We start from the raw sequence: 26,882 nt of genomic DNA on the forward strand, positions 1-26,882 counted from the left end.
TGATTCTAGGAGCTGCAGTAAGAGGGAAGGTGAAGCCTGAGAGTGTTTTCCATTCTAAAACACTTCTTATAATTGATGTTTGTTATGACATTTCTATGGTAAGTTGTCAGAAAAAAAACCTACTTCATTTTGTTTCTTCTAAGAATGGCAGTCTGCCTTTAAGAAACCTACCAAAGTTGGGATTACCAGTTCAGATGGATACATCATCATCTTTGATATCATATATGAACATATATGATACTGCATTATATTTGTTCATCTTCCAGATTCTAAAGTATGTACAAAATGCAACTGGATTTATAGAAATATCTTACCTACACTGAAAGTACATTTAAAATTTTTTTAAAACATACAAGAATACAAACAAAAATAAGTTTATTTACAAAAAAATACAATAATTACAAACAGTATAAATTGAGATGATTTCTCCTCTTCCTGTGACAGAAAGTTAATAGCCTTTACTTTCAAATGAAGGTTTCTGTTATATAATGCACACTGAGTGATCTGCTCTTGCTTATGCTTTTCTAAATAATTCCAGGCCTATTAGTGATATGTACATGGGTCATTTCCCTCAAATCTTATTTCCAGTACTATGCACAAATCCAACACAACTGGAACAGAACAAGGTAAGACAGCATTGAGCTGAAAAAGCTTTACCCCAACAGTAAAGTGTGATTTTTCTTCAAGTATTAACCTAGTGGTTTAGAACTAAAACCATAATTTTTGGCTTTAAAAAGAAAGTCCACTATGATTTTTAATGGGCAGAACAATTCTACTACAGCCAACATCACCTGGCTAGCTTTCCACGTTTGCCATTTAAGAAACCGATTTCTATAGTATTCAATTCTGTATGCTCTTTGTCTTACGGTCTCTAATCAGAGTCACTGCTGCTGCTTGAGGAGTCTGTTGACATAACCTCTACATCATCCTCGTTTTCTTTGTTGTGCCCTGGAGGTTCCAACAGAAAGTCATGACTGTGGTTTGGTGGTAACATGTTCATTGCCATGTCATTTGACTGCCATGGATACTGTGGAGCAAGGACATCTGGACAAAAAGACACACACATGAGAACATTTCTACTAACGATTCATTCACTTCTTCTTTCCTTCATGCAAATACTTTGAAAAATTTTTTAAAGGTTAGAAATCAAAATATACATTTGGCCAAATTAATGATCAAACTTATCAAGGAAAAATGTGATGTTTTAGTAACTAGAATCTATGATTTATTTTTTTAAATCATACTTTCCTACAGTCACTATTCAAGACGGTCACAATTTCAAATCAAATGTCTTCTCTCTCTCTCTCTCTCCCTCTCTCTCTATATATATTATGCACGTATATTAACAATATCTAATAGGTCATGCATAGTACTTTCTATATATTCTCTCTATATACACATTATAAATAGCTAATGTGTACTATACCAAGTATTGCAGTTTAGGCTGCCTCTAAGCCTTCACTCTTCTCCCTGGACCCTAAACACGGCTCTCCGCCAGCAGCTACGGTGTTCGGCTCTGCCCGTAGAGGGCGCTGCAGGGACTCCACAGGTGGTGGTGGCGGTGTCACCAAGTCGTGTGCCCAACTCTTGCGACCCCATGGACTGTAGGCCACCAGGCTCCTCTGTCCATGGGATTCTCCAGGCAAGAATACTGGAGCAGGTTGCCACTTCCTTCTCCAGGGCATCTTCCCAACCCAGGGATCAAACCCAGGTCTCCTGCATTGCAGGCAGACTCTACTGACTAAGCTAGGACGGAAGCCCATAAGAGGAAAAGGCTTCTTCCCCTACTGGGCCTGCATTCCCTCCTGTGGTGCCTGGTTGGTGTGCAGGATGTCAGCGGCATCCCAGCTGGATGGGATGGCGTAGTTCCAGCCTTCTGCTGGGACTGTACTGACATATATGGTACAACCACAATGAGAAAAATGAGGTGATACTAAGGGAAACTAAGGCACAGTGAACTCCCAGTTTGTCTTAGTTAACAGTGTTCACAAAAGCATTTTTAGTAACACAGGGACAGCATGACAACGAAACATGAAACACTGAAAAAGCATTATCTAGAGTACATTTTTAGCAATGTAAAAAATACAGGGTGGGGCTTCCCAGTGGCTAGGACTCTGCCTGCCAATGCCAGTAATGAGGGTTCAATCCCCGGTCCAGGAACTGGGATTCCACATGCCACAGGGCAGCTGGGCCCGTGCAGCCCAACTACTGAGGCTGCTCTGTGTTCTGCAACGAGAGAAGCCACCTCAATGAGAAGCCGGCTTGCCGTAACTAAAGACAGCCCACGAACCACGACAAAGACCCAGTGGAGCTGAATAAATGAATAAATTTAGAATAGGTATTTTTAAAAATACACAGAAAATCATGAGATATGTAAAATATTAAGTGACTGCCCCCAAAATTTTTTCCTTTCTTATGCCTTTTAGAAAACTTTTAAAAAGTTCTACCAGATGAAAACAAGTAGACTTCTATGTGAAACTGAGGGGGGCTGAAGCTCAGAATGAGCTCTCATAAAAAACATACTCAATTTAGTTACTAAAAAGTCCATTAGAAGCTTTGTTATTCACTTAGTTAATTTGGGGGTTTTTAACAAGTATGTTCATGTGGTATCCTTTAAACTGAATACTTCTTACTCTGTTTATAAAGTATGGTTCATTAAAAAAAACTATGTCTGGAGCTTAAGTTAATGAGAGGCCTAATGCCTGAGGAAAATGGCACAATATCACCTTATTCTAATTTCATGGGGCTTCCCTTGTGGCTCAGCTGGTAAAGAATCCACCTGCAATGCAGGAGACCTGGGTTCAATCCCTGAGTTGGGAAGATCCCCTGGAGAAGGGAAAGACTACCCACTCCAGTATTCTGGCCTGGAGAATTCCATGGACTCTCTAGTCCATGGGGTCTCAAAGAGTCAGACACGACTGAGTGACTTTCACATCACATAGATTCTAATTTCACAGCCTCCGTCTAGAACGGTCTTAAACGAGAGGAAGCAGAGAGCAGCATAAACTGGTAGTTACCTAACTCTAGCAACTAAAATCGGAGAAGGCAATGGCAACCCACTCCAGTACTCTTGCCTGGAAAATCCCATGGATGGAAGAGCCTGGTAGTATGCAGTCCATGGGGTCGCCAAGAGTCAGACACAACTGAGCAACTTCACTTTCACTTCTCACTTTCATGCATTGGAGAAGGAAATGGCAACCCACCCCAGTGTTCTTGCCTGGAGAATCCCAGGGACGGGGGAGCCTGGTGGGCTGCCGTCTGTGGGGTCGCACAGAGTCGGAAACGACTGAAGTGACTTAGCAGCAGCAGCAGCAACTAAAATAAGATGGGTCCAGACCCTCAAACTTGTTCAACAGCCAGGTCTTTGTCTTCATCATCATCTCTGAAAAAAAGCCTTTATCTTGAAGTACTATTCTGATTAACACATACCTGGCAGTCTGCCTGCTGCAAGTGCGTCCCCTGGGAGATGACCATTTACTCCATTAGTGGAAGGATTGTTCATCTGACCCAGTAATCCACTTCTCATCTCCAAATCAGTTGGGTATGGTCTCCGTGGGTCCCCTAAAAAATACAGCCTGCTTTTAATTCAATCACATATGGAAATATGCTTAAATACCTTCTTTGAAATATTGATTTTCCTTGGTTCACTTTGAAAAACTCCAGCCATATTTTAAATTTTGGAATATTAAAGTCATCTTATCAATTGCTATTAAGAACATGTTAAAATTTTAATTACATGTATTTTTATATCTTCTTTAGATCTTCACAATAACACTATATGAAAATTGTCATTTCAGCAACCATTCCAAATGACAAAATTATAATCCTGATTCCTCTAAACTAAAACCTTTTCCTAATAACCTTTTTATCATGTCATTTAAAGACTAATTCCTGGGGACTTCCCTGGTAGTGCACTGATTAAGACTGAGCTTTCACTGCAGGGGCCTCAGGTTCGATCCCTGGTCAGGGAAGTAAGAGCCCACATGCCACACAGTACGGCAAAAAAGACTAATTCCTCTAACTTTCAGGTAGAGAATCAGAAGCCAATGATGTTCATTTCCAAACATGAAAGCACACTGTTTAGTTTTGGGCTGATGAAAAGTTGGCCAGATTTGAACCAATACTGGGGTATTTTCTCACCAACTCTAAATTATTTACCCTCCAAAACTGCAGCCACCCTTAATGTTTCAAGCTATGGCAAAATACCACTGTCAGGAGTGACTGAAAATAACTACTTCCCATCCTCCCAAAAGGCTGGAGCTCTACCTCAGGTCTCTGGCTGTCAATACACGTTGCAGTTTCTCTCTCTCCTGTTCCTTAGTTACTCCAGCTTTCTGCACCCTCTACACCTGCTGCCTGGTGTCCAGTGCTTCATCTTTATACCCTAAGAGGTGGGACTGTCTCTCAGGCTGGAGCCCTTGTGGAAATCCCTCGAAAAAGTTGGCTTCTGGCCAGCCAGGGTTTTCCAGGTATACAAATACAGCTTTAGAATCATCACATATTACCTTGTATTTTAAAATATATACATTCTATATTTAAATCTTTTTTCCAATTTTTTTGTATAGTTACCTAAGAATTTTCACAACCACATGTATCTAGTAAAAAGAGAATAATTTTTACCTGGGACCCAGGTCAGTGGGGCGCACACAGCATTACTTGCACTAATCCTGTGTGCATACTTAATTATTTCTTCAGAGGAAATAGCACCTGAGAGAGTCAAGAGGAGTTTTAACATTTCAGCCTACTAACATACAAGTCTGTCAGCGCATATGTCACAGTTACACTTCATATTCATTTAATACACTTAATTTTATTACACTTAATACATACACTTCATTTTTTATATTCATAAAAAAGTGCACGTAAGTAGTAATATGTATAGCATGGCCTAGTTTTACTATCATTATTGTCACATATGTATTACACATCTAAGAAAAATCTCAAAGAACACACATCAAACATTAACAGCAGTTAATCTAAAATAGGAAAAGAGGGAATTTAGATGTAAATCATACCTACAAATCATGAAAAGCAAATAGCCAAGGTTTTCATTACAATTCTGACTTTTAGTATATCCAAACTAAAAGATCCAAAATGGAAGCCTTTTGGCCTTTAAAGAGAAAAGCAGGACAGGACGAGAAGGCAGGCTGAGCGTCTCCCAGCACCACCAAATGGGCACACCCCAAAGCCTTACTCAGTTCTGACTTCATGGTGCTCTAGTCCTATTCGAGTTGTCCACTGCATGCTCTCTCATCCTCCATCCCATCTTTCAAGGTCCACCTCAAATCACATTGTTTCCAGCCCATATTCTGTTCTCCCAACAATGTAAAAAACCCATTGTCTTTATTACACATTTAAGTAATAGCCGTAACTTCTTTATCTCATTTTGTAACCTAAAAAAGGATGCGACACCTCCCTAACAATGTCCAGCACAGGGCTGTAACATAGCAGACACTTCACAATGGAAATTCATTGGAAACTTTTTAACAGCATGACATGACTACCATTAATACTCTCATCAGTTTCTTGAACGGAGTAGGCAATGGCACCCCACTCCAGTACTCTTGCCTGGAAAATCCCATGGACAGAGGGGCCTGGTGGGCTGCAGTCCACGGGGTCGCTAGGAGTCGGACACGACTGAGCTTTTGACTTCACTTTCACTTTTCACTTTCATGCATTGGAGAAGGAAATGGCAACCCACTCCAGTGTTCTCGCCTGGAGAATCCCAGGGACAGGGGAGCCTGGTGGGCTGCTGTCTATGGGGTCGCACAGAGTCGGACACGACTGAAGTGACTTAGCAGCAGCAGTTTCTTGAAACCAAAACTTGAGTCTTTCAGAAAGTCATTTAATGTTCCCACATTACTAACCTTTCCTTGCTTTTTCTATTGACTTGAGTTTTTCTTTTGCTTGGTAAACAGCTGTTGCCTAATTTAAACAACATTTTAAAAAGAAATACAGATTATTCATAACTATACCAAGTCCAGTTTTTGGCCTAATTCACAAAATCATTTATCCCATAGAAACAATATATAAAACTTGGAAATCCCCACAATTTATTTGTAATATTCTGAAATACCACTTGGGTATCATTTACATCAGCTATAGTCAATGAGAAAAAAACCATATTTATGTATTTATGAATTAGCCTCCATTCACAAATTAATTGTTGGAAACAAAACATAAATTGGATTGTTCGCTACCATTTTTGCTTTATGTCTTCTATCATAAGAATGTAGAAAACAGACCAGGTACTACTCCCAAAACAATCCTTACATCTGGTTCAAGGATAAAACACCAAAACTATTTTTTTTCCTAGTTTACAAGATAAGTTTGTAGGTTGAGAGTGTCATTTATACATTATCAATGCATAATGACTATTACAATGAACTCTTCCACATACCCACCCTGGGCAAAGACAAACTCAGGGTAAAATGAAGCTGACCCTAGCATATGCATCCTCAGCCATAACACAGTGGGTAAAAGTAGGCAGGCAGAGAGATCTAGGTTTAAGTTCCATCTCTCTATTTTTACCCTCTTGGGCAAGACAGGTATTCATTTAAAGTCATGGTTTCATCTGTAAAAATAGAAAAATGGTACTGACCTCATAAAATTGTTAAGATTAAGCTAATAGACTAGTGCACCAGGGTGCACTAGTAAAACTGTCAGTTGCCATTATCTAACTCATAAGATTTATTCTTTTTCTAGCCCTCATGTTCACTGTCTTTAGAGAAGAGGCTGCAAAGTCTGGTCCGAATGAGAATCAAACTCAGTTCTTCCTGCAATACCACCACATAACAATTACGTTGGTCAGCACTGAGAGAAATAACTGAACAAATAAATTGTCTCTTTGAAACAGTAGAACAAGAAAAACTAAGAGTCCTTGACATATCCAAATCCCACCTCATTTAAGATGGAAGATGACATAAATTAATGTAAATTTTAATCAATTTATAAAATTGGTATATATTTTTACTAATTGCAAAATTTCTAAAACTGAAGATTTAGACTATTAATAAATGAAACTTATATGAGGACAGGATAAAAGTAAAATGTCATACTTCTGTGAATTCAATCTTGTGAAATCTTTAAATAATGAAAATATGGTTCTAAAGAAATGCAGAATATCTGAAAATAATTAAAAAGTGAATGACATGGTCTTTCATCTAATGAAAGTGACAAGTTTGGTTAGATTTTAGACCTGGAAATTCAAGTTTTCTGCCACTTCAAAATTCTGAAAATAGGTTTATTTTTTGTACATAGAGTAAATAATAGCCCTTTTTACATTAAGAACCAGCCTCTATCAGCTTACCAGTATCTGTTCTGCTTCTTTTAGCTGTTTTTGTAGTTGCTGAATATCACTGTCTCTCTTTTCAACTTCTTTTTCTAAAACTTGCATTTCATGATGGATTTTTCCCTGATTAAGTGCCAATTTCATTAGTTCCTGAAATTCCCCATCTCTGTGAATTAACAACTCCAGGACCTGTGAGATAATAGTTGGTTAAAACAGACGACAGAATACTGGAGAACTACATTTCCAATGAAACCAGCCACACGTGAACTGGCAAGTCCTCAATATTTTAACACCTTCAAAGTATTATTTTCTAATCATTATTAGAAATAAAAATAGCGTATCTATGATTATTTTAGAAAAGAGATTAAACAAGATTTTCTACTTTTTCTAATTATATGCTATTCTTTCATACAAAAGAAATCTTTCAGAACTAGCAATATGCCAAAATGAGCAGGCTTATTCATTTCTCAGGGAAGGCAAAATTTATTTGAGATGATTTTAGTTGACAGCCCTGGCAACCCACTCCAGTATTCTTGCCTGGAAAATCCCATGGACAGAGGAGCCTGGCAGGTTGTCCATGGGGTTCCAAGAGTCAGACACGACTCAGCAACTAAGCATGTATGTATGTTAGTTGACACCGGGAACTGAACAGACATTTCTCCAAAGATACACAAATGAACAAAACTAGAAGAAAAGGCACCCAATATCACTAATCATCAGGGAAATGCAAATCAAAATCACAACTGGATATTACCTTGCACCAGCTAGGTGATATCATCAGAAAGACAAAAGATAACAAGTGTTGGCAAGAATGTGGAGAAAGAGGAACCCTTAGTACACTGTTGGCAGGGATCTAAATTAGTGCAACTACTGCGGAAAACATTCCACTAAGTGTGGAGGACACTTAAAAAGTTTAAAAAAAAAAAAAGAACCACCATATGATCCAGCAATTCTGTTCCTGGGTATTTATCCAAAAGCAATGAAATCACTACTTGCAAAAAGACATCTGCACTCGTATGTTCACTGCAGCATTATTCACAACAGCCAATACATGGAAGTAATCTAAGTGTCCATGATGGATGAACGGAAAAAGAAAATGTGATGTAGATCTATACACATGCACATACACACAAAGGAGTATCATTCATCCACAAAAAGGAAATCCTGGCATTTGGGATAACATGAATGGACCTTACAGAACATCATATTAAAGGAAGTAAAGTCAGACAGACATTGTATGATCTCAGTTACCCGATGAATGTTAAAAAAGCCAACACACAAGAAAAGAGCTCAGGTTGGTGGTGGCCAGAGGGACGGGAGTAAAATGGGTGAAGGTCAAAAGGTACAAACTTCTAGCTGTCAGACAAGTAAATTCTGGAACTGTAACATACAGCATGGTGACTGTAATTAAGAATACAGTACTGAAATCTCAAAGTTGCAAAGAGTACATCTCAGTAACATAAAGTTCTTAAAAATGTGCAGAATGCAACAGACATTTTTCCAAACACATACAAATTGCCAACAGGTACATGAAAAGGTGCCACCTCCACCTTCCTTGCAATTTTCTTAAACGGGCTTATCATAAAAGACTTCCTTGGAAATCTAGTGATTAAGACTCTGTACTTCCACTGCAGAAGGTGCAGGCTGGATCCCTGGTCAGGGAACTAAGATCTCGCATGTTAACTAAACTTATAATGGTAATCATTTTGCAATGTGCACATATATCAAATCATAATGATATACATATTAAGCTAATCCAGTTTAATGTATTAAATATATTATTATTTGTATCAAATATATCATTTAACATATTAAATATATATAGTTAAATATAGACATTAAATATATTAAATAATGTATTAAATATAACATAATTATATGTCAACTATATCTCAATTACATCTCACCTAAATGATGCAAAAAAATCCATTTAAAAACTGCAATTAATAATTGAATAGTCTGATCTTCCTGTTCTCACACAAAGTAAACATAAACAGGAAACTGAAGAAATGACAGAGGTTTTTTGTTTTTAATTCAAAAAGAAACCACTTACCTGGTTCTCCTCTCCAGACTGTAGCAACTTTTGGTTTCTTGAAATTGCCAGCATTTCTATAAGTTCTCTATAAAACAAAAACAAAGTCTGCAAAGTAAACACAACAGAGGCTCTCTTATCTGACCTCACCCAGCCGATGTGCAGGACTGATGGTCCTCACAGCAAGCAGACTCAGAGCTCCTGCCCCACAGGCCCTCTGAATGGGCTTCAGCTCTCACCAGCACAGCCCATTCTCACCAAGACTCAGCTGTGCTCATTACCAGCCCCATTTATTCAAGTTTTACTATTACTATCATTATATAAATCAATATGGAGTAGATAAACACAAATCAAGTATGACTGTGAACAGGAAGAACTGTTTCTATAAAAACCTAAGCCAGGAAATACTCAACAGAGGTGTTTCAAAGGAAAACTGTATCGAACCAAGAGAAGTCAAGTCATAAAAACTCAGCAAGAGCTGCCCTAAGACTGCCTGATGAGTGGCCAAGGGCTCATTTCACTTTAAAGAAACTGAAGGAGAAAACGCAAATGATGAATTACGGGTGGTTTATGCAAGAAAAACTCCTGCTCCATCAGGGGTCTACAAATGCAGCCCATCTGTGGTTTAGGTAAGTAGCTATTTTAGGAAGACAGCCACGCCTCTTCATTTATATATTGCTAAAAGCTGCTTCCCCATGACAAAGGCAGAACAGAGTAGTTGTGACGGAGAACTTCTGGCCTGCACATTTTTTAATTAACCAAACAGGTATCAACTAAGAGGGATTCTTACACATAATAAATCATACATTTCTAGAATGCTTCTCTGTTAAATATGTTAACTTTCCTATATGAAAAATAGTAGAATGATTGGGAGGAAATGTGCAGCAGGCATTTTCTATCTATACGTTAATTTCAAAATCGATGATAGATGGGACAATTCAGGAAAGGACAGCTTCACAATTAGCCGCCTGACACTACTGGTCAGTCCGGTTTGCACCTTTTTATCTTCATTTTCCATTTTACCTTCATATTCCCACCATCCACCTTCCTCTCACTAGCCTCAGGCTATTTTAGTGGATGGTACCAACTGGACTCAGTATTTCCCACTACTACCTCCCTCCCATACACCACTACGTATGAATTAATTAAAGCTAATTAATGAAAAAAGTGAATAAAGGGGTGAAAAGTTCATACATTCAAATATTTCCTGAGTGCCTATTATGGGTCAGGCACTTTCTAGATGATGTGAGTTATAAAAATGAATTAAAGTCTAATGCAGAAGTGAAGAAAATATATAAGTAAAACCAGAGTTGACAAGGATTAGGAAGAAAATTAAGCGGAGTGTTATAGCAGAAAGCGTCAGGGAGGTAGTCTGGCTACTTACACTGTGTGGTCAGGGGAGGTTTCTCTACAGGGTTATCTTTGGAGTAAAGCATGAACTAAACAAGAGAAGCCGGCTAGCAGATGTGGGAGGAAAGAATGCTTGTCAGAGACACAGCCGGTGCATCAGCGCACAGGTGGGCTTGAGGAAGCACACCGGAGGCGCCAGGGAGGGCACAGAGCAAGGACGCGAGGGCTGCACCGTGTGGGGCAGGAGCCCCAGCCCGGGGAGAACTCCAAGGTCATCACAATACGGAACGTAAAATGCACAGACGTGTAATGCCCTTGAGTCATCCCGAAACCATACCCCTCTCCTTCCCCACCCTGTCCCTGGAAAAACTCTTCCACGAAACAGGTCCCTGGTCCCGCAGAGGTTGGCGTCTGCTGGTCCAGGGCCTTGTCGGTCAGGTTAAAGGATCAGTGTTTCACTCCAAGTGCAAAGACAAGTTACTAAATTGTTTTAAACAGGAAAAGGACAGGACCTGATTCATGTTTTTAGACAATTACTGAGCTATCTGGAGACAAGACTGTAAGAGAGCTAGAGTGCGAATCAGGTCAGGTGGTCTTTGTAGGAGCTCAGGCAAAAGAATGACACCGGCTTTGACTAGGTCCTGGGCATGAGGATTTAGTCATGGAAATGGGGAAACCTGGACAGATTTAGGGTATATATTTTGGAGGCAGAGCTGACAGGACTTGCTAAGATGACCAACTATTTTAGCCCATTTCTGTACCCCTTAATGAGATGAAGAGTTGGGAACCCCTGCCCTAAATGCAAGCTGGCCTCTGGGTGCTGGGCTGGGGGTGACCGCGGGGAGCATGGTGGGAGATGCTGAGAAAGGAAGTACACGGGGCTGACCAAGAACTCAGGCACGGACATCAGGGCGTGGATTCAAGTCCTCTACTCCTTTCTTCTTGTGCGACCTGGAAAAGATGTTGGGATTGTCTGTATGGTGGATCCCTCATCAGCCAAATGTAAGTAATCAAAGCACTACCATATAGAGAGATTTTAAGGAGGTGATGTCCGTATTTATCTGAAGGACTTAAAACCCTGGCACCCTTCTACACTGTTGGCTGGAATGTAAATCGATATAACCACTATGGAGAACAGTATCGAAGCTCCTTAAAAACTAAAAAGGGATTTCCCTGGTGGTCTAGTCTGCCTGCCAATGCAGAGGACACGGATCTGATCCCTAGTCAGGGAACTAGGATCCTACATGTGTGTGTTAGTAACTCAGTTGTATCCGACTCTTTGCGAATCCAGGGACTGTATGTAGCCCACTAGGCTCCTCTGTCCATGGAATTCTCCAGGCAAGAATACTGGAGTGGGTTGCCATTCCCTTCTGCAGGGGATCTTCCCAACCCAGGGATCAAACCCAGGTGTCCCTCACTGCAGGCAGCATGATACCAATATAAATTTTCATCAGGAGTCAAAATAACCAGAGAGAATGTAGGGTGGGAAACTGTGACCAATGGCGTTGGACTGGAATTGTTATAATAAATCATAGATAGCCATTTCAAGACCTTGGAGCCATACATGACCCTAAAGCTAAAACAGGCCCTTGAATGAAGACAACATGATTAAAAATTAGAACTATGCATCAATATACACCTGAAATATGTAACAAGTATGCCAGTTCTATTTGATACAAATTATTTGGATTTCCCTGGTGGCTCCAATGGTAAAGAATCTGCCTGCATTGCAGGAGACCGGGTTTCGATCCCTGGGTCAGAAAGATGCAAATTAATAGGAATCAGAATCCGGAGGCAAATTATTATAGCCCTTAGCTGAAATTCACATTCCTGATACTACATCTTAACCAAATTCCAATTTAATAATCCATGACGAACAGTATACTGGAAATAGTAGTGAACTGAGAGTACAGGACACCACAGTTCTCATCTCAATTCAGCCACTAACTAGTCACACATCCTGAACCAGGCTCATAGTAAATACCCAGCAAATGGGATGTTAAATCCATGAACCTAACTTCTTTGAATCTCTAGTTCATTTGTAATAGAGATCACTGGATTAAAAGATCCTACATGTCACAGGGCAACTAAAACCATGTACCACCTACTGAGCCCATAAGCACAGAACTCACCATGCTTTGCACACGAAACCACAGCAATTTGAAGCCTGTGAACCACAGCTAGAGAGTGATCCCCGCTCACCATAACTATTAATACAAATAAGTAAGTTAATTTTTTAATAAAACTAAAACTACCATGTGATGCACAATCCCACTCCTGGGCATATGTCCAGAGAAAACCGTAATTCAAAAGGGTACCTGCACCCCAGTGTTCGCTGCAGCACTGTTTACACCTGCCAAGGAAACGGAAGCAGCCTAGCTGTCCACTGACAGAGGAATAGATGAAGATGTGATACACATACACAGCTGAATGTTACTCGGCCATGAAACAGAATGAAATATTGCCATTTACAGCAACAAGGATGGAACAAGACATTACCATACTCAGTTGGACAGAAAAAGTAAGTATCATATGATATCGCTTATATGTGGAATCTAAAAAAATGAAACAAATGAACTCATTTACAAAACAAAAACAGACTCAGAAAACAAATTTAGGGTTACCAAAGGGGGAGAGTGGGAAGGAGGAGGGATAAATCAGGAGGTTGGGATTAGCATATACACACTGCTCCATATAAAACAAATCATCAACAAGGATCTACTGTATAGAATAGGGAGCTCTACTCAGTACTCTGTAATAACCTATGTGGGAAAAGAATCTGAAAAAGAATATATATGTAATAGGTAAAAAAAAAAAAATCTTGGTATTCTTCTAAAAATTAAATCATTAAAGACACGTTGCCTGTAAGCTTAAATTATACAAAATGTCCCATCTCTAGGAAGCCTGCCTCCCAGGTAATGAGCATTAAGCTAAAATACCTTGTTTAACTCACATCCTGACCAGGCCCACCCCCGAAGGACTGCAGGGAAGAAGAAATTAACAATTCCCCTCCGGAAGCTGTGGGAAACATTTGATTTGCCTCCCCTCCTAGTATAAAAGAAGACTGAATTCTAACTCAGACAGGTGGCTCGCTCTGGCTTTCTGAATAAAGTCGCTATTCCCCTGCCCCAACAATTCATCTCTCTATTGGCCTGTCATGAGGCAAACAGTAGGAGCTAAGACTGGATAACTGATACACACACACACACACACATAACTGAATCACTCTGCTGTACACGTGTGTGAGTGTGTGTGTGTTTGTTGCTTAGTCGTGTCCGACTCTTTGCAACCCCATAGACTTAGCCCACCAGGCCCCTCTGTCCATGGGACTCTCTAGGCAAGAACACTGGAGTGGGTTGCCATTTCCTTCTCCAAAAGGAACTATAGAAAGAAAGTGAAGTCGCCCAGTTGTGTCCGAATCTTTGCGACCCCATGGACTGTAGCCTACCAGGCTCCTCCATCCATGGAATTTTCCAGGCAAAAGTACTGGAATGGGTTGCCAGTTCCTTCTCCACTGTACGCCTTAAACTAACACAGGATCTGACTACACCGAGGACAGGCCTTGGGGGGGGCTCCGCGCCACAATCACTTTTGACACAGACGCTCCTCTGGGTCAGTGGGCTCTCCACAATTACACCAAGCTCCTCCTCGTAGTACCCCTGGGGACCGTCTCCCAGCGCGCAGCACCCACGGGAGTTCGTTATACGTCTGTCGAGTGTCGGTGGACGAAGGGACCCACACCCGACGACCTCTGACGTCCGCTAAGATTCCCATATTCTGGAGATCCAGGGTCACTGTCAGTATTAAGATGGACGTGAGTCTGAGCAAGCTCCAGGGGATGGTGAAGGCCGGGGAAGCCCGGCCTGCTGCAGTCCATGGGGGTGCAAAGAGTCGGACGCGACTGAACAACAACAAAGAGGGCTCTTGACCCCGAGTCCCTGAGGGTTGCAGAACCACTTCCACGGCGCTCGGGCACTGTCCCTCGGGGCGCGACCCTCCCCTTCGAGCCCCGGGGAAACAGCCCAAGGCAGGCCGGTGGTCCCGACTCAGTCCTCCCAGCCCAGCCGCAGCAAGGGCCTCGGGCCGACGGCCTCACCTCGACAAGACCTCCAGATCTTCCAGCGCTGACAGCAGCCGCTCTCGCGTGCTGTTACCGCCGGCCGCTCCTAAGCCGCCGCCCGGCCGCTCCTTGTCCTTCTCGCCGCTCGACGCCGCCGCCATGGTGCCCACGGGCAGGCGTGCGCGCAGCTGCGCACTGGCGACGAGAGGCGGGCTCGGCCAGCGGAAGGAAGGCTCGCCGAGGCGGGGAGGAGCGACGGGCCAGAGCGCCCCCTGCGCGCCTGGCGGTACGCTGAGGGCGCCAGCGCTCCCTGCTGGTCAGTGAGAGCTTCTCCTTCCACGCCCTGATTCAGTTCAGTTCAGTTCAGTTCAGTCGTTCAATCGTGTCCGACTCGTTGTGACCCATGGACTGCAGCACGCCAGGACTCCCTGTCCATCGCCAACTCCCGGAGCTTGGTCAAACTCGTGTCCATTGAGTCGGTGACGCCATCCAACCATCTCATCCTCTGTCGTCCCCTTCTCCTCCTGCCTTCAATCTTTCCCAGCATCAGGGTCTTTTCCAATGAGTCAGTTCTTCGCATCAGGTGGCCAAAGTATTGGGGTTTCAGCTTCAGTTCCACCTCCTGGAGGCAGAGCCAAACCGAGAACTGCGGGCCAACGCGATCATAGTCTCCTAGCCTGTGCTTAGTCGCTCAGCCCTGTCCAACTCAGCGTCTCCTAAGCGTTAAGTTATTCAAGCAGGAATGGGAAGCTTGCGCTCAACGGGTTTTCAGCATTCGGAGGACTTACTTAATGGCCTGCCTCTGCGTCAGTTTCTTCCTGAAATGTGCAGGCGGGGGCGGGTGGGGGGCGCTCCTCTTATTAACTTCTCTCCTAGTCTGCGTTTCCATAACGCTATTCCCATTCTCCTGTTTGGGCTCTCAGGAAGGCTGTAAGAAGTTTAGGGCAGGAACCGAAATCTATCGTATTTTCTTCCTTTTTTTCTTGGTGGTAAAATACACTTAGCATAAAATGTACCATTTAACCGTGTTTAAGCGTACAGTTCAGTGACATCAAGTACCTTCATACTGTGCTACCATCACCACCATCCTTCTCTCAGTTCAGTTCAGTTCTGTCCCTCAGTCGTGTCTGAATCCTTGCGACCCCATGGACCTTTGTTGGCAAAGTAATGTCTCTGCTTTTTAATATGCTGTCTAGCTTTGTCATAGCTTTTCTTCCAAGGAGTAAGCGTCTTTTAACTTCATGGCCGCAGTCACCATCTGCAGTGACTTAGGAGCCCAAGAAATAAAGTCTCTCACTGTTTCCACTGTTTCCCCATCTACTTGCCAGTAAGTGATGGGACCAGATGCCATGATCTTCGTTTTCTGAATGTTGAGATTTAAGCCAGCTTTTTCACTCTCCTCTTTGACTTTCATCAAGAGGCTCTTGAGTTCCTCTTCACTTTCTACCATAAGGGTGGTGTCATCTGCGTATCTGAGGTTATTGATATTTCTCCCGGCAATCTTGATTCCAGCTTGTGCTTCTTCCAGCCCAGTGTTTCTCATGATGTAATCTGCATATAAGATAAATAAGCAGGGTGACAATATACAGCCTTGACGTACTCCTTTCCCAATTCAGAACCAGTCTGTTGTTCCATGTCCAGTTCTAACTGTTGCTTCCTGACCTGCAAACAGATTTCTCAAGAGGCAGGTCAGGTGGTCTGGTATTCCCTCCTCTTGAACAATTTTCCACAATTTGTTGTGATTCACACAGTCAAAGGCTTTGGTGTAGTCAATAAAGCATAAATAGATGTTTTTCTGGAACGTTCTTGCTTTTCAATGATCCAGCAGATGTTGGCAATATGATCTCTGGTTCTTCTGACTTTTGTAAATCCAGCTTGAACATCTGAAAGTTCACAGTTCACGTATTGCTGAAGCCTGGCTTGGAAAGTATTGAGCATTACTTTGCTAGCTTGTGAGATGAGTGCAATTGTGTGGTAGTTTGAACATTTGGGGGCATTGCCTTTCTTTGGGATTGGAATGAAAGCTGACCTTTTCCAGTCCTATGGCCACTGCTGAGTTTTCCAAATTTGCAGGCATATTGAGTGCAGCACTTTCAACATCATCTTTCAGGATTTGAAACAGCTCAACTGGAATTCCATCACCTCCATTAGCTTTGTTCATAGTGATGCTTCCTAAGGCCCACTTGACTTTGCATTCCAGGATATCTGGCTCTAGGTGAGTGATCACACCATCGTGATTATCTGGGTCATGAAGATCTTTTTTGTACAGTTCTTCGGTGTATTCTTGCCACCTCTTCTTAATATCTTCTGCTTCTGTTAGGTCCATACCATTTCTGTCCTTTATTTAGCCCATCTTTGCATGAAATGTTCCCTTTGTATCTCTAATTTTCTTGAAGAGATCTCTAGTCTTTCCCATTCTGTTGTTTTCCTCTATTTCTTTGCACTGATCTCTGAGGAAGGCTTTCTTATCTCTCCTTGCTATTCTTTGGAACTCTGCATTCAAATGAGTATATCTTTCCATTTCTGCTTTGCCTTTAGCTTCTCTTCTTAGCTATTTGTAAGCTATTTGTAATCCTTCTCTAGAGCTCTTTGTATCTTGCACAACTGAAACTCCGTATCTATTAAATAATAGTTTCCCATTCCTCCCTCCCTTCTTGTTTATCCATTCATCTGTCAGAGACATGTGGGTTGCTTCCACAATTTTATAGTCCATCTTTATAATCATATATCTCCCAGAAAAATGTTTTATTCACTGTTCAAGATGACCAGTGAACTGAATCAATGAATGTGATATGTAAGTGCTGTGTGTGTTGTTAGTTGATCAGTTGGGTCAGACTCTTTGCAAGCCCATGCTTTGTAGACTGCCAGGCTCCTCTGTCATGGGATTCTTCAGGCAATAATACTGGAGTGGGTAGCCATTCCCTTTTCCAGAGGATCTTTGTGACCCAGGGATCAAACCTGCTTCTCATGTATTGCAGGCAGATTCTTTACTGACTGAGCAACCATATAATTGGTAGTTGTTGAAAATAGTTCGTTTGGGCTTTTCTTTTTTTTTTTTGGTCTGCTCTGCGAGGCATGTGCAATCTTAATTCCCTGAACAGGGCTTGAACACACACCCCCTGGGCTGGAAGTGTGAAGTCTTAACCACTGGACCACGAGGGACGCTCCTGAAAACAGTTTAAACAATTGATGTAGTTTAAATAATTTTAAAATTCAATCATTTAAAGAACAATTCCAAATCAACCAAAAATGTGATTTAACCCACTTTTCAGCAGGGAAAACAATGTAGTAGAAGACCTTCCTTACTAGGGAAACCCAAGGTTAGACAGCCCTGAGAGTGGGAGCTCTGCATCTGACCGAAGCTGCTGTCACAGAGAGTGAGCCGCAAAGCTGTCACTCCCAGACAACAGCTGGAAGGGAGCCAGGAGCACCTGTGGTCCTGCCCTCTGGCCTGACCTTTCTAGAGGTGCCAAACCTGATTCCTGCTGGAGGATTTCCTCAGGACTCATGCTAAATAAATTCATTCATTGCAACTGCTGAATAATAATAACCCAGAATGCCATTTTATTATCTTAAGATGAGCACAATTATATGCATAGATAAACCCACACTGAAAGCCACAAATATCACCAGAATGTTGACTGGTAAACCTGGATCAGAACAAATGAAGATAAATACAGATTTAATTGATGCAATCATCAGGACTTAGACCACCATGCTGTAGGGATATCTGTGTTAAAGAGATTGGCGTGTTTGTGTTCATAGGTCAGAGTTGCCTTCTTCCCTACACAGGACAAGAGACTCATGGACACCTTTTATTGTCCTACCACCCCATACTTCTGCTGTGGGCTCACCTCTTCATTTAATACAGTCAATTCTCAGGCAATGGACTTAATTAAATTTAGGCTTTTTTAATTACAGTTGCATTCTAAGCATGCCTCCCAGTAGCTCTAATCAATAATTTCTTATATTAAGTTTCCAAGGGGCTAAACTCCTTCAATTTATGTGGATTTTGTTTGTCTTGGGCCAAGATTCTGGTGGGGGGATGAGCTAGATCATATTAGTGTAGCTTCCACATAAAAATCCTGGGAGGATTCTAATTAGTTAAAAATGGCCAGTTATAAATCCTCCTTTACAGATAACCAGGGTCAACATGTGGACTGTGTGATGTGAGGGCTTCTCTGGTGGCTCAGTGGTAAAGAATCCGCCTGCAGTGTAGTAACTGCAGGAGACATAGGTTCGATCCCTGAGTTGGGAAGATCCTCTGGAGGAAGGCATGGCAACCCAATCCAGTATTCTTGTCCGGAGAATCCCATGGAGCTGGTGGGCTACAGTCCATAGAGTTGTACAGAGTCAGACACGACTAAAGTGACTTAGCATGCACTCATGCACTTGTGTCTTGTAAACTCCATACCTCCTCAGATTTGCACAAATTCACATGTACACTGAATATTCCCTATAGACTAATAAGCAATGGTACTTCCTACTGATACACTCTTTTGCAAACTGTAAAGATTCAAGTATGGTAAACAAAATATGAGCTATTTTATAACATATTATAGAGTTGGCCATTGAGCAACATGGTGGGTAGGGGTGCCAACTGGAGTACTACTACCTTTGCCTTGAAAACAAACTGATAAGTGATTCACCCAAGGCAGAATTGAACAGAAAGTGAAAGTGAAGTCCCTCAGTCGTGTCCGACTCTTTTCCACCCCGTGGACTGTAGCCTGCCAGGCTCCTCTGTCCATGGGATTCTCCAGGCAAGAATACTGGAATGCATTGCCATTTCCTTCTAACCCAAGGAAGAACTGAACAGAATTGGGACTCAAATCCTAGTTTTTTTTATTCCATATGTTGTGACCAATAATCAAACACAAGCTTTTCCCCACACTCATTTAACTTAAAGATCTGTAAAAGGAAAATGCAGTTTCTATATTTATTGAAAAAATTCCACATGTAAGGGGACCCCTGCAGTTCAAATCTGTGTTCTTTAAGGGTCAATTGTAACTAAATATGAATGTTTTATATATTTACACTGTTCTTATGATAACTGTTCATGGGGTAGATAGCATATTGAAAAGCAGAGACATTACTTTGCCAACAAAGGTCCGTCTAGTCAAGGCTATGGTTTTTCCAGTGGTCATGTATGGATGTGAGAGTTGGACTGTGAAGAAAGCTGAGCACCGACGAATTGATGCTTTTGAACTGTGGTGTTGGAGAAGACTCTTGAGAGTCCCTTGGACTGCAAGGAGATCCAACCAGTCCATTCTGAAGGAGATCAGTCCTGGGTGTTCATTGGAAGGACTGATACTGAAGCTGAAACTCCAATACTTTGGCCACCTCATGTGAAGAGTTGACTCATTGGAAAAGACCCTGATGCTGGGAGGGATTGGGGGCAGGAGGAGAAGGGGACGACAGAGAATGAGATGTCTGGATGGCATCACTGACTCAATGGACATGAGTTTGAGTAGACTCCGGGGGTTGGTGATGGACAGGGAGGCCTGGCGTGCTGCGATTCATGGGGTCGCAAAGAGTCGGACACGACTGAGCGACTGGACTGAACTGAACTGAACTGAACTATGATAACTGAATTCATGGTAACTTTGAGTGTAAAGTATTTTCTCAATCTATTGATTCCAGAAGTATAAATACTACAGTGCTGTATTTTAAATGGATAGCCAACAAAGTCCTACTCTATAGCACAGGGAACTCTCCTCGATATTATGTGGCAGCCTGGATGGGAGGGAAGTTTGGGGGAGAATGGATTCATGTATTTGTATGACTGAGTCCCTTTGCCTTTAAAGGTAGGGCCCCTAATGAGGTACTTAAGTTAAAATGAAACTGTTAGGGTGAGCTCTAATCCCATCTGACTGGTGTTCTTATAAGGAGAGGACATGAGGACACGCTGAGACCAGGGATGTGCAAGCGCAGAGCAAAGATGGTGTTGAGGATGCTGCTGTCTCACACCTGGAAGGCACCTGCAGAGGAAGGTAGCCGTCTGCAAGCCAAGAAGAGGCTGGAGAAAAAACTAACCTGCTGCCACGTTGGTCTTGGACTTCCAGTGTGTGTGTGTGTGTGTGTGTGTGTGTGTGTGTGTGTGTGTGTGTGCGCGCACGCGCACGCATGGACGCACACACACTCAGTCATGTCCAACTCTTTGCAACTTCATGGACTGTAACCCACCAGGCTCTTCTGTCCATGCGATTTCCCAGGCAAGAATACTAGAATGGGTTGCCATTTCCTACTCCAGGGACTTTTCCTGACCCAGGGATCAAACCGACATCTCCTGTATCTCCTGCATGGGCAGGTGGATTCTTTACTAGCTGAGCCACTGGAGAAGTCCCTTGGACTTCCAGTTTCCATAACAGTGAAATTTTTTTCTATTCTTTTAGCAACCCAGTTTGTAGTAATTTCCATCCTCTACTCATCCTTCTTATCATACTTTTCCTGTCAAGAAAATCTTCTCTTGAGCGCACTTCCCTCACCAGCAACTGCTTGGCTTCTTTTCTCCTCTGAGCAGCAAAGAGATCAGACTATTTTGTTACCAAATTTAGTCCTTCCTCATGTCAATTTCAGTTCATTTTTAAGCCCTAATTCCCCACCTAAACTCAGCTTGTAAAGGTCGTCAAAGACCTCTGTGCTGCTGAATGTAAAGGTCAGTGCTCGCTGTGCTTGATCTCTCAGCCGCCTGGACACAGTCCATCACCCGCTTCTACTTGATAACCCTTTCTTCACTTGATTTCTAATGTGCCAGACTCTCTTCATTTTTCTATTTCCTCACTGATCTCTCTTCTGCATCTCTCTGGCTGCTTCCTCCTGGTTCCTTCTGACCTCTATGAAAGTGAAAGAACGTGTCAGTCACTCAGTCATGTCCGACTCTTTGCGACCCCATGGACTGTAGCCCTCCGGGCTCCTCTGTCCATGGGATTCTCCAGGCAAGAATACTGGAGTAGGTTGCCATGCCTTCCTCCAGGGGATCTTCCCAACCCAGGAATGGAACCTGGGTATCTTGCATTGCAGGCAGGTTCTTTACCATCTGAGTCACTAGGGAGGCCCAATTGGCCTCTGTACAGCAGAGCATTTTAGGGCCACTTCTAGGTTCTCATCTCCATCTGGCTCACTTCAGATTATGTCATTCAGTCCAGTGGCTTTAAATGCTGCCTATAAACTGACTCCCAAATTTTTATATCCTGCCCAGATCTGTCCTCTGCACTCAGACTTGCAAATGCAGCTCCTCCTGGATACTTGAGAGTCCTCCACTTGGGTGTCTAAAAAGACATTAGCAAGCTAGGATTCCTCATCTACACCCCCACCCACCCAGCAACACTGCCTGCAGCCTCCCTCAACTCAGTTCAGTTCAGTTCAGTTACTCACTCATGTCTGACTCTTTGAGACCCCAAGGACTGCAGCACGCCAGGCCTCCCTGTCCCTCACCAACTCCCGGAGCTTACTCAAACTCATGTCCATCGAGTTGGTGATGCCATCCAACCATCTCATCCTCTGTAATCCCCTTCTCCTGCTGCCTTCAATCTTTCCCAGCATCAGGGTCTTTTCAAATTAGTCAGCTCTCTGCATCAGGTGGCCAAAGTATTGGAGTTTCAGCATCAGTCCTTCCAATGAATACTCCAATGAATAATCAGTCCTGAGTATTCCTTTAGGATGGACTGGTTGGACCTCCTTGCAATCCAAGGGACTCTCAAAAGTCTTCTCCAACATCACAGTTCAAAGCATCAATTCTTTGGTGCTCAGCTTTGTTTATAGTCCAACTCTCACATCCATACATGACCACTGGAAAAACCATAGATAGCTTTGATTAGACGGACCTTTGTTGGCAAAGTAATGTCTCTGCTTTGTAATATGCTATCTAGGTTGGTCATAACTTTCCTTCCAAGGAGTAAGCCTCTTTTAATTTCATGGCTGCAGTCACCATTTGCAGTGATTTTGGAGCCCCCCAAAATAAAATCTGCCACTGTTTCCATTGTTCCCCTATCTATTTGCCATGAAGTGATGGGACTGGATGCCATGACCTAAGTTTTCTGAAAGTTGAGCTTTAAGCCAACTTTTCACTCTCCTCTTTCATTTTCATCAAGAGGCTCTTTAGTTCCTCTTCACTTTCTGCCATAAGGGTGGTGTCATCTGCTTATCTGAGATTATTGATATTTCTCCCAACAATCTTGATTCCAGCTTGCAAGTCATACGGCCCAGCATTTCTCATGATGTACTCTACATATAAGATAAATAAGCAGGGTGACAATATACAGCCTTGACGTACTCCTTTCCCGATTTGGAACCAGTCTGTTGTTCCATGTCCAGTTCTAACTGTTGCTTCTTGACCTGCAAACAGATTTCTCAAGAGGCAGGTCAGGTGGTCTGGTATTGCCATCTCTTGGACAATTTTCCACAGTTTGTTGTGATTCACACAGTCAAAGGCTTTGGCATAGTCAATAAAGCAGAAATAGATGTTTTTCTGGAACTCTCTTGCTTTTTCCATGATCCAGCAGATGTTGGCAATTTGATCTCTGGTTCTTCTGACTTTTGTAAATCCAGCTTGAACATCTGAAAGTTCACAGTTCACGTATTGTTGAAGCCTGGCTTGGAGAGTTTTGAGAGTTACTTTGCTAGCATGTGTGGAGGTAATGAAGATAATGGCGACCTCCTTCCAAAGGTCCTGCACACACACTGCCGCACTTAGTGCTCCTGACCCCGCAACAGTCTACCATCCACCCACACCCCACCGGAGACACCTGCACACTCACACGCAAGTCTAGGTCAGTCTTGTGTGGGGCAATGCCAAAGAACCACAAAGAAAGGCAATGCCAAAGAATGTTCAAATTACTGCACAATTGCACTCATCTCACATGCTAGCTCAAAATTCTCCAAGCCAGGCTTCAGCAGTACGTGAACTGTGAACTTCCAGATGTTCAAGCTGGATTTAGAAAAGGCAGAGGAACCAGAGATCAAATTGCCAACATCTGCTGGATCATGGAAAAAGCAAGAGAGTTCCAGAAAAACATCTACTGCTTTATTGACTACACCAAAGCCTTTGACTGTGTGCATCACAACAAACTGTGGAAAATTGTTCAAGAGATGGGAATACCAGACCACCTGACCTGCCTTCTGAGAAATCTGTATGCAGGTCAGGAAGCAACAGTTAGAACTGGACATGGAACAACAGACTGGTTCCAAATCGGGAAAGGAATATGTCAAGGCTGTATATTGTCACCCTGCTTGTTTAACTTACATGCAGAGAACATTATGAGAAGCGCTGGGCTGGAAGAAGCACAAGCTGGAATCAAGATTGACAGGAGAAATATCAATAACCTCAGATATGCAGATGACACCACCCTTATGGCAGAAAGTGAAGAGGAACTGAAGAGCCTTTTGATGAAAGTGAAAGAGGAGAGTGAAAAACCTGACTTAAAACTCAACATTCAGAAAACTAAGATCATGGCATCCGGTCCCATCACTTCATGGGAAATAGATAGGGAAACAGTGGAAACTTTATTTTTTGAAGCTCCAAAATCACTGTAGATGGTGACTGCTGCTATGAAATTAAAAGACGCCTTGCTCCTTGGAAGAAAATCTATGACCAACCTAGACAGCATTGTAAAAAGCAGAGACATCACTTTGCCCGAAAGGTCCGTCTAGTCAAAGCTATGGTTTTTCCAGTGGTCATGTATGGATGTGAGAGTTGGACTATAAACAAAGCTGAGCACCGAAGAATTGATGCTTTTGAACTGTGGTGTGGGAGAAAACTCTTGAGAGTCCCTTGGACTGAAAGGAGATCCAACCAGTCAATCCTAAAGGAAGTCAGTCCTGAATATTCATTGGAAGGACTGATGCTGAAGGTGAAACTCCAATACTTTGGGCACCTGATGGGAAGAACTGATTCATTGGAAAAGACACTGGAAAAGATGCTGGGAAAGATTGAAGGCGGGAGTAGAAGGGGAAGACAGAGGATGAGATTGGATGGTATCACCAACTCGACTGACTGACATGAGTTTGAGTAAGCTCCGGGAGTTGGTGATGGACAGGGAAGCCTGGCGTGCTGCAGTCCTTGGGGTTGCAAAGAGTTGGACAGGACTGAGCGACTGAACTGAACTGATAGTTGAGTTACAATGTTGTGTTAGCAACTTCAATTTTATTTATTAAAAAAAAATGTTATGCATTTATTTATTTATTTTTGGCGGTGCTGGGTCTTCTTGCCACGCGGGTTTTTCTCTAGTTGTGGCGGGCAGGGGCTCCTCTCTAGTTGTGGTTCACAGCCTTCCCATTGCAGTGGCTTCTCTTTTTGCAGAGCATGGGCTCTAGGGCACGGGCTTCAGTAGTTGTTGCTCCTGGACTCTGGAGTGCAGGTTTAGTCGTTGTGGTGCACAGGCTTAGTTGCTCCACACAGGTGGGATCTTCTGGAACCAGGGATTGAACCCATGTCTTCTGCATTGGCAGGAGGATTCTTTACCACTAAGCCACCAGCGAAGCCCCTAGCAGGTGGATTCTTATCCACGGCGCCACCAGGAAAGTCCAGCAACTTCAATTTTTAAACCAATTACAAAGCCTCAGAATGTGCCATTTTAACTGCTTTTAATAAGCTGAGTTCTCTCTACTCAATCCAACTGGTGTTGCTCTACATCAGGAGAAGTTTTACAGGCTGAAAAAGGCCCCTTATTTTCCTCGTCCTGGTTACAATGGGAAGCTTTCATCAGAAGAACCTTATCCTCCTCTTTCCAAAACACAACACGGCAAAAAACTCCCACTGTCCAAAATTGCTCAGTGTTAATTAAAGTCATTAGCCCAGTGGAAAGTAAAGCAATTTGTCTTTTAACTCCCTACATTCTTGGGCCTTGAGAATAAAAAGGAGTTTAGGTTAAACATCTGATTCTCTTTAAATATTCATGGTGTGGTTTCAATGGAAAGGTTTTCTAGAATTAACAAACCTTCTAATAATAGTCTCATCTCCTGCTAGAAATTCTCCAGGCATCACTGAAAACTTACCACTTCTCAGTAACTCCAGAGAAGGTGGGCATCATCATTGGCCTGGTTTGATAGTTTCATTTAGTCTCTCAACAGATATTTATTGAGCTCTTTATGTGCCAGGGATCACACTGAATGCTGGGCCTGCAGTGGTCAGGGAAGGCTTCCTGGAAGAGAGGCACTCAGAAACTCCTAAGAAGGTAGAAATTGGCTGGGCTAAATATTGGACATGGGGCAGGAAGGTAGGCAGGGACAGAAGGAAGAAGAACTAGAGTAAGGAATCAATGTCAGAAAGAGAATGGTTCAGATATCTCACCATTCTTGATTCAAACATGTAGTGAATTAAATGGAGAATTCAGTCCATTTATATGGAGGATTAAATAGTGAATTCACTACACATTTGAATCTCTTTGAACCTCCAAAGAGATATGTCCATGTCCCAGAATCTGTAAATGTGACCATATTTGGAGATGTGTGATGTTCCAGTTAGCCCAATAGCCTTGATGTCTTCAAGAATTTTCTGGGACACAGCAGCCATCAATTAATAAATCAGTGCTGTTGGGATGTGAACTATTAATGGTACAAATCCACCTACTCTACCATCACCCTGTCCATATTTCTTTGTTTCATACTCAAGGAATTCATGATAGACTCTGCCAAATTCAAGAACTTCACTTATGGTAATTCTTATTTTTTCTCCATTTAACATTCCTAAATAACAATAACAGCAACAAAACGAGGTTTGAGGAAAGGGAACATACTTTTGTATTATATCCATTTTTGACAGAATACGTTTAAATTTGTCCTTAAATTTAAGGACATGTATTTTTAATTTCATAAAACCAGTACCTACCACAGAGCAAATGTTCAGTATTTTTCCTGAAGCTTTTTGACTTATCTAGCATCTGAATGTGAAGGTCAGTATTACATTCATTTTAACTTTTGTTTTCTCCCAGATCAAAATATTTGTTTTGGCTATACTGAGGGATCTTTCCCAGAAAAAGTCTCCTTTTTGGCTGTTAGTAAGTTAGCTCACTTCCTGTCTCTAACTGTGGAGACAATTCAGAGAAGATTAACTATAATCTCCAGGCTGCCGGTTTGTTTTTCATTTCCTCGTGTTTCAAATCCTGTTCATTTTTGTGTATCAGCTTTTCACATGATAGGCAGATTCTCAATCA

At 42.3% G+C, this 26,882-nt stretch overlaps 1 protein-coding gene across 3 annotated transcripts; it reads right to left on the minus strand.

Moving 5' to 3' along the window:
* Positions 1-358: 358 nt before the first annotated feature.
* MED4 (mediator complex subunit 4) lies at positions 359-14,940 on the minus strand. 3 transcript variants are annotated; one of them, XM_055542104.1, is made up of 8 exons: positions 14,770-14,830; positions 11,560-11,624; positions 9,345-9,411; positions 7,310-7,480; positions 5,868-5,925; positions 4,621-4,707; positions 3,430-3,561; positions 359-1,044 (listed from the first exon to the last, which is right to left on the minus strand). In XM_055542104.1, the coding sequence occupies exons 3-8, from the start codon at positions 9,396-9,398 to the stop codon at positions 872-874; spliced, it is 675 nt and encodes a 224-aa protein (XP_055398079.1). In that variant the 5' UTR covers positions 9,399-9,411; positions 11,560-11,624; positions 14,770-14,830; the 3' UTR covers positions 359-871. The 3 variants fall into 3 exon arrangements, with proteins under 3 accessions (XP_055398079.1, XP_055398078.1, XP_055398080.1); XM_055542103.1 differs by lacking the exon at positions 11,560-11,624 and having other exon boundaries at positions 14,770-14,940; XM_055542105.1 differs by lacking the exons at positions 11,560-11,624; positions 14,770-14,830 and adding an exon at positions 10,708-10,729.
* Positions 14,941-26,882: the final 11,942 nt, after the last annotated feature.

The sequence above is a fragment of the Bubalus kerabau genome, chromosome 12 (genome assembly GCF_029407905.1).
Source record: "Bubalus kerabau isolate K-KA32 ecotype Philippines breed swamp buffalo chromosome 12, PCC_UOA_SB_1v2, whole genome shotgun sequence".
Classification (NCBI taxonomy): Eukaryota; Metazoa; Chordata; class Mammalia; order Artiodactyla; family Bovidae; genus Bubalus; species Bubalus kerabau.